This window comes from Phytophthora infestans, genomic scaffold, assembly GCF_000142945.1.
Source record: "Phytophthora infestans T30-4 supercont1.18 genomic scaffold, whole genome shotgun sequence".
NCBI lineage: Eukaryota > Oomycota > Peronosporomycetes > Peronosporales > Peronosporaceae > Phytophthora > Phytophthora infestans.
Genome location: NW_003303741.1, coordinates 1955193 through 1963846, shown reverse-complemented (window position 1 = coordinate 1963846; position 8654 = coordinate 1955193). Strand labels below are relative to the sequence as shown.

Here is an 8654-nt window from a genome sequence, read left to right as displayed (position 1 = left end):
GTGGTGTGTTGCAGTCTGGACTGCGTGCAACTAGCGCATCTCTATATCAGTAACGGCAACGGTATCAAGATCGTGAGCACAAAAGACACTGGTCAACCGTGTGCAGCGGAAGCTGACAAGTACAAGCCGGACGATGAAAATTTGGATTCATATGATACTTTGCCGGACGAATAGAGTCCTGGTTTAGAACAAAGTGGATGGCTGAAGTGATCAATCCTGCCGCACCTGCACTTGTACGTAAGGATTAGGCACTCACCAACCCGGAACTGCTAAAAAGTAACCTGAGGCTTGTGGCTTGTCCGTTATGGACTATCAGTATTGGTGCTCAACCTCTAGATATTCCTGGGCTTGCGGAAGTATCAGCTATATTCACAGAGAGGGCTGCTTGCGGCTAAGCCGTTCAACATTTACATATCCTTGATGTTAGCACTGTTAAGCACAACAACTATCGTATAGTTCTATCGTGAAGAGCACAGGACCTGTTGTATCCGACAGGTGCTCAAACTCGACGTAAAAGGCATTTTTCATTTGAATTGAGAGGAGCGTGGAGAGTGGTGCTGCACTGCCTCCACGCCGAAGCCTCTCAAGAAACTTCTAATTGTAAACTATTTATCTGTATTTAACGTATTTAACTCTCGTTTCGCTAAATACGTAATTAAGTTTAAAAAAATAACAGCTCTAACTGCCACGGCTGACTTTTAGACGTTTTGAACGTTTTAGACACTGTTTATAACGATAAGGAAACTTTTAGACGTTTTTATTGGTCCAATCCAAAATCATGTTGGACTTTTATTTGTGTACCATTTAGAAGGTACACTTTGCTTAGCCCCCCCCCCGATAAAAATACCCTTATATAGTACTGAATGTTGATGATAACGGAAGGGTTCATCTGCTCACAGTTTAGAAAATCGTGCCTCACACTTTCCACGTAAGTGTAAGATAACATGATACAGTATCAGAAAGCAATGCAAGCCAATACCTAGTAAAGTTTGAATGCGGATTTCTTCGAAAGACAAAGTAAATTTTGCTGTGCTACTACCGGTCAACAAAACAACAGAAAATCGTTAGACAGCCATTTCCCGATTTTAGCAAAAATGTTGTTTTTAGTTTAACAGTAAAAACTACTTTTGAAATTAATCTTTTTGATTCGAGATGTCGAATCAGAACCAGCTGGTACGCGTGGACGTCTATCATGTAATACGCCAACGTGAACAAGATAATGAACGCTCGTTTATGGAGACCCCACCGATGCTACTTCGGAGCCTCGCTATGTTTCTTTTAGCAATGGGCTAAATAAAAGACGTTTACTTACTGCCATCAAGTTTATTCGTGCTGGTGTATAATCAACTTTGACCAAGTTTGAAGTCGTTCACTTACAAAGTTTAAGCTATTTCAGAACAGCTGTCGTGGAATCTTATTATATACTTAAGGTGGGAGTACTATTAATACAAATATTTTGCCTCGGGAGCGGTTCAATCGGCCGGTTTGGAAATTTCGACTAGAGCTCACAATATCATTGAAAGCATTCGAGTCCCCAGAAATAGACAGTTCAATGATAGTCTAACACTATTTTAGTCATTTGAAAACGTACTCGTTATTAAGCCCGACTGAGGTCAGCATTTATACGTGTACAACAGTATAGCCCGTTTAAATTGGAGTATAGGTACACTAACGCGCTTGCACTTGTCGGCGTCGTGGGCCCGCCTTACCATGGCTTCTATCTGATAAATATGAGGCCGGGGCGGGACTTGGCTACATTTGAGTTAATTATTAATATTGCTATTCATATTAATAAGCTTGGATATTAGTTCCGAGACAGGTACATATACTGTAGCTTTGTAATACTAGTAAACGTGCTCTCGTGTTCAATACTCTAAATAAGTGTCAGGGCAACATACTCATTTCCATTTTCAACAAATTAATAGCAGTACAGATGAACCCTTCAGTAGTAATTTCGTTCTCTCCGACAAGAAAAAAAAATCGGTCGCTTGGAATATGGAATTCAAGGACTCTTCTGAGGTGGAAAAGATGTTATTGTATAACACGTCAAAAGTAGGCAAGCCAGGACACTTGCTGCTTGCACCCTTCCTTCGTGCTTATCTCATCTCTCTTCATTACTCTGGATCGCTCTAAGCCCCTGCTCACTTCGCCCGTTGAATCTACTCGAATAAGCAGCTTTGCCCCTAATATTCGCAGAATTAAGCTCTACAAAGCCATTATTTGCTTCGCCTCCAGTATTCTCTGAGGCACTCATCGAGATATTACTCGCTGAAACGTCCTTTATTTCGACTCCGCAGAACTCGCCGTCGATGGGGCCGTTGTACACGTTCTCATCTGGTGGATTCAACAGTTCCGTCACCGACATCGGATCGGACGCATGTACATTGTAGTTAGCTCTTCGGTCATGGGGACTTCCTCTTCTGGCCCACTGTATTAACACGCATAGTAATCGAGTAGACCGCTGTGTCTCGAACACTTCGCAAAAGTCGAGGCTTAGATATTGCCCCTTGAGATGGCGCTGCTGCAGCGACAAAGTTGAATAGGCCCACTCGGCTACCTGTTAGTGTGAAGGGTTGGGGTTAGCACGATGTTGGTAATTTTGCAAGTGAGCCACCCACATCGAGAATACCCTTAGATAGGAATAAAACGCTGGCATTTCGGTATCGTTGCATTGCGATGGCAGGGTGTTTTTCTCTGGATCTGAAGAGTGTTTGCCCGGGCAAACAGTTTGCGTGGTTGATCATCTGTCTCTTCAATGGTGACACTACAGTAAACTGTAGAATCTACATGTAAGGATTCAGGACGAGAACCCTGTCTGTGAACAGCAATGCGCCTGTCGGCTGTCCGCGGGACCCCATCGGGGGATGCAGCAAACTCCCGCCTTTAATTTTCCTTTAGGTTCTAAGTGCTCTCCCGAGGGTCCGATAAATTTTGGTATGGATTCTTGCAAAAAGTTAGTACCACGTATGCTCTGGCTGAATAAGCTGAAAGACGTATGACCGCGTTTGCGAGGGTATAAGCTGTATGTGCATTTTAGTTTCTGGGAGGAGTCTGTCCTACACTGAACTAACGTTACTACAGTATTTTGCCTTAATAAGAAAGCTTTAAAACTAATATAGTACCGGTAACAGCTGACACTGCATCTTCGCGGCCCGTTAAAACGTCATGGTTGAAACCTCTGTCACACAAATACCTTGGAAACTATATTTATTTCAGGACTATCATATTAAGGCAGAATACTGTAGGAGTACAAGTTGTACTACGTAAAACCTCAAAATTTGGAAAGAACATAATAAATTATGGATTTACTCGAGATTCGCGAGGCTGCGTTGCGGGCAAAGGTGCTGGGCGCGTCACCGCCGCGCGTTGCCTCCTCTGCGGTCATCGACCGTCTGCGCAGTCTTCAGCTGCAGCTGGACCAGCTATCCACTGCTGTCCCCGGGTCCCCCAAGCTTCGTGACCTCTGTGTGTGGCAAGTTTTCAATGAGTATTAAAGTTAAGGAATCCCTAACATCTGCTGCGTTGACACAGATCAGGAGCACGCCGGGCAGTTGCAGCTCACGTCCGCGAGTGCTTTTGCACACAGCAGCTCCAGAGCCGGTGATGAACTAAAGCGTGCCGCCATCCTGAGCTCGGCGGACCGCGTGCAGCAAGTTTCGACCCAGTTGCAGCAACTGCAACAATTAGTGCGCGTCATTGACCAACTACGCGCGCCCGACGCCCAGCAACAGACAAAGCTAACACATATTGAATCACAGAGTGAATTACAGAGCGAACGCGCGCTGGCGCTCCACTCGCGAGTCGAAAAGGTGCTGGCCAGTTATCGGCAGATGATCCTCGTGCTGTCCGAAAAGTGCGTCGAGTACAATGCGCTGCTAGACCAATTGCAAGTCTAGAGGGCTCAACAAAGCAAGAGAAAACGCTCGTGATTTATCAAACGATTGAGCTCTGCTTGAGTTAAGTAAAATGGGCAGGAAAAAACAAAACAAAAGGCCTCCTTGTTTCGTTGGTTAGCTTATGGAAACTTTAGGTGAAGTGCTCGGCGCGCTACGCACAACTACAGCGTCTCACGTCTATTAATAGTGATGAAAATCGCTACTTTACGCTCCCGAAAGCACAGGAGTACTACACTACGGTACTACTTTAAGAGATAATATCTCTTGAGGTCAGGGTTCCTCAAAATATAATTTACATGGATTTCTTCGTCTAATGAAAATAGATACATGTACCTGCATAGTAGATCGAATAAATAACTTGTGCTGCGACTGTGGAGAATGATTATCTGCATCTAAACATGTTCGTGTTACTAAATTAATGGCTTCGAGGAGAACTTGCTCATCGAGCGTTGGGAATGCGTCAGATAAGCGTTAGACATGGCTAATCTTACAAGGTGGTAGTTTGGGGTGTGCGCAAAGTGCAAAGTGAGTTTGCGTCGGTGGCATCGGCTCAGAGCCAGCGAAATTGCCAACAAGGACCATAAATTTCGTGCACAAAGTCCATAAATAAATATTCAAACCATAAAGTAAGTTATTTTTTTAATTTATAAAAATATTTTTAGTAAATTTATTTCTTAGGATCCCTGGTACACATGTAGTACTTGTATTAGTTCATACAAAAGTAGTCCAGTACCCGAACATGTTACGTGGTAATAACTGATAATTTATGACATGTAATATCTCATTCCCAGCCGTACCCTACTGAAGATCCCGCATGGAACCAGAGTCCGAAAAGCTGCACACTTCCTGCGGATCCACCTGTTCCCGGAACTTGCTGATGAACGTCTCGTAGTAGACGCTGTACTTGACGCCAAAGTCCGTTAGAATAGTCGAGTCACTTTTCGCAGCCACCTTAAATTCGTCAGCTGCGTCAATGAACTTCATCGCGTCCAGCTTCTCGTAGCTCAGTCCCGTCATCTCGACGAACTTTCGAATACGCACATCGCGAGCCAGCTTCAGAACTGTGATACCATCCGGTGACTCTACGGTTTCATCATCAATCACGTTCGCGTTGAGTTCCGAGTCGGACGTCATACTACGGCGGTTCCAGTTCGCTGAGCCTAATGATACGTAGACGTCGTCGATGAGCACGAGTTTGGTGTGGACGTAGATGTCGAGTTCGGATTTGGTGGTGTAGATCTGGACCTTGTTAGGAAATTTCTTCTTCATTGGGTGGATCATTTCATAGATATACTTCCCGTATCCTGACGCCTTGAGCAGAGCATCGGGAGGCTGAAGAACCACAACGAGGCGCTGAATTCTGGGCAAAACCTCCATAACTGCTTTCAGGAGTTCTGGTACGTAGATGAAGTACTGATCCTCAATGTAGATGAAGTTTTGAGCGTTCTTTAGCGCCTTGATACGAGCCCTGAAGAGAGACTGTTCGCCACGGGGGGCAAACTCTTTGTAGTGCTTGTAGATGCAGCTGAAAGTTCGCACGATCTGGATGTTCTGGTTGCCGAGTTTTGACGAAGTATTGCTGCTGGCATAATCGATCGGTGGTAGCTTGTCATAGTCGGGGTTGTCGAAAGTACGCAGATGACCTTCCAGCCCTCGATTCGGCTTGTAGTCGGAGTTCCATCGCTGAAGAAAATTATTGGCCACTTCTTTCGCTGCCGGTCCGTGGATGCGGAAGTGAGCGTCTACCCAGCCTTTGTTCCGAAAAGGAATGTTGGCAGCTTCCCGTATGGCCGTATTATTGTGGTAGATGGTATCCCAGCGATCATTGGTAAGGTCGATACCCCCGACGTACGCAATAGGATGCTCATCCTCTCCTGTAGACTTGTTTACTGCGATGACGATCGTCTTCTGGTGTTGAGACGAGGATAAAATAGGGACTCGGTCGTCGAAGAGGTACACGGCCTTGGCTCCGTTAATAGGAGACGGAGGAATCTTGTTGATAGCATTCCGAGCCTTGACATTCTGTGCCGTCAGCAGGTAATTCGACCACGACAAGATGTTGACGCTCCCACCTCGCTTGACAATTCCCTTGAACATGACGTCGAAGCCTGTCATGGAGCCAGTGGGGTCAATGTCCGCCTCGAACGGGATGATACACGTATCCCATCCCGCATACATTACACGATCGCCCTCCTTCGTCGCCCGGAAATCTTTCACAACCGCACTAAAAAACTCATTCGCCACGGTGTAGACCGTGATATTATTGCCGGTAGTGTACGTCTGCAGTCCGTCACGGGGAATTCCGCCGCGAGACGCGACGATTCCCTCCTCTGTGATGAACCAGTCTTCCGGTTTGAGGAGAGGCTGCGTCACGTTAATGTCAGTACCATCCGAGAGATCGTCGGCCTCTTGCTTCGCTTGATCTTGCGTTTCGGTCTGCGTGTTGCTCTTTGCATCTGAACTCGATTTATCGTCGTCGTCACCTCCAAAGCGCGACGAGAAGGACCATGCTGACGACTGAGTCGGCGCGATGGCAAGCACACAGATGAATGCAAGAAGGAGTTTAGCTCTCCGGCGTGGTGTACGGACATTCATTTGGTATAAAGTCACCCGTTAAGGGGAGTGCGCAGCTCGACGAGAAAGCAATTGTGACGGTCACAATTAGAGCTGTCGACGTCGCGACCCTTGGCACTGATTCGACGTCGACGACGCCGGACGTCTGATCTTTTGCACATGTCGCGCCGTTGCACCACGCCGACACTCATACGATTCTCGTAGTGTGATTGGTCGAAACTATGTGAGAGAGCCCAGTCATAACCTGCCATTTTTCAGCTTGCCAACTGCCATATTTACACACCCACTTCTAAGAAGATCCTCATGGATCTTGGCAAGCCACGAAGGTTTACTCCGCGCCCAGCGCATCGTTCATTTTAGACCCATTCAGCGCCAATTCAGTACAGCCAGATTGATTTGGCGCCAAACTTGTGCACCTGTTCCGACCAAATGACAGGAAGCACTCGTGTGCACGAAGCCAGCGCGGAGCAGTAATTGATGTCTGGGCACTGCCGATATTGCCAATCCCTGCTTGCTGCTGTGCGACCTGCGCATCGGACGTTCTTTGAGGGCTTGTATCAATAGATGGATTGGGCTTCAAACGGCCATGGAGCATGAGCAACAACGCCACATTTGGTGAGGTTGCTCTCCACAAACAGCAGCACCTTAATTCGAAAGAGTGACCCAAAGGTGGATGTCGAAGGGTGTATTTTTTTACGTCGTTTGCATTTCTGGATGTCGAGGTGTAAATCTTCGAATACACCAGACGTCGACAGCTCTAGTCACAATTAAGGGGAGACGCTGCTACCACCAAATTTAGGAACTGATTTCAGTGTAAGTTCTGTCACTTTCAGTCAACTTTCGGTTGCACATATTGAGCCGGTTTCCGGGGATTGGGTTGAAGAGACGATAAAATACCTTACCGTTTAAAATCCTCAGATTTTGGAAAATTGTGCGCCGCACGATTCGATTGGCATTCGTCGATTCCTCCCCCTTGGAGCCAGAAGACAGATTGAAGGTCCCAGCACGGTTAGCGGCGCACACAGCAGGAATGGTACGTTGACACACAACACCTCACTCTATTACACTCACTCACTGACTCTGCTATGATGTTAACAGGGCGACAGTTCAAATTCTTCACCGTATCCAGGCTACGGGCGTGTGGACCGCACGCTCCGTGATAGTGCAGAGCTGGATCGCATCCGGATTCGTGACAAAAAGCGAAAGGAATGGGATGATACGCTAGCAGCTTTGAAGAAACTGCCCCCGTCTCCAATTCACGACCGTGGCAGCAATGATCGCGCGGCGTATCATACTGAAACACTCATGCGAATAAAGCTTCAAAAGCAAGCGGCACGTCTCGTGGCCGAGGGGAAGACGATGGTGACGCGCAGTACCGCTGCTACGCTGCTAGCTGAAGATCCCACGAAAGCCAGCGACGACAGTGCGCCAAGGTCCCGCAAGAAGTCTAACTCAAGGATCTACAACGCTGCGCTTCACGAGGCGCTGGAGGCTATTGATCAAGTCGATAGCGAACCGTCTGTGTCTTGCAGTGACTCCGATTACGAAGACGACAAGACCAAAGGGGAGAGTGGCGAAAGTGATGCAGCGGAAGGGGGATCTGAAGGATTATTGGCCGAGAATGATGGAGATCGCGGCGATGGTGCCGCCAGTGGTACCACTTAAGTCGAAAGTGAAGGCGATGGTGGAGACGTTTTGGACGCAAATGATGGTTCAAGTGATGATTCAAGTGATACCGAAGACAAACCGAATTCATCACCGAATGTACACCAAACGTTTACTAAGAATAAACAAGACGCTGGTGATTCATTCTTCCAACCAGGTACCAAGATGTTTAATACCTGGGAGGAGTTCCACGCTGCTTTTGACGCCCACCAAGTCCAGTCTTTCCAGCAATTTTCCAAGCGGACAAGCACGTCTGTCAAGGTACGGAACAAGCAGATACTTCGGGCTGCGAAGAAGACCATGGCGGCCGGAAAGAGGAAGCGGAAAGATGTTCGTTTGGTTCCCAAGCAGTGGTAAACTTACTCGGAGACGCTCGTGTGCACCCATGGTCAGCCGTATGAGCCACGCGGCAAAGGATCCAGAAAACACAATTCGGTTCGTGATACGAAGTGCACGGCGAGAGTGAACGCGCGGGTGACTTTCAGCATTAGTGGTACGTGGTACGTGAGGGTAACCACG

The 8654-nt window shown here is 47.2% G+C and overlaps 2 protein-coding genes across 2 annotated transcripts; one reads left to right on the top strand and one right to left on the bottom strand.

Moving 5' to 3' along the window:
* Positions 1-3299: 3299 nt before the first annotated feature.
* Positions 3300-3896, top strand: PITG_10564 (uncharacterized protein; the record flags this gene model as incomplete). The annotated part of the gene is made up of 2 exons (XM_002902292.1): positions 3300-3465; positions 3532-3896. The coding sequence occupies 2 exons, from the start codon at positions 3300-3302 to the stop codon at positions 3894-3896; spliced, it is 531 nt and encodes a 176-aa protein (XP_002902338.1).
* Positions 3897-4694: 798 nt separating this feature from the next.
* PITG_10563 (phospholipase D, Pi-sPLD-like-10) lies at positions 4695-6491 on the bottom strand (the record flags this gene model as incomplete). The annotated part of the gene is made up of 1 exon (XM_002902291.1): positions 4695-6491. The coding sequence occupies one exon, from the start codon at positions 6489-6491 to the stop codon at positions 4695-4697; it is 1797 nt and encodes a 598-aa protein (XP_002902337.1).
* Positions 6492-8654: the final 2163 nt, after the last annotated feature.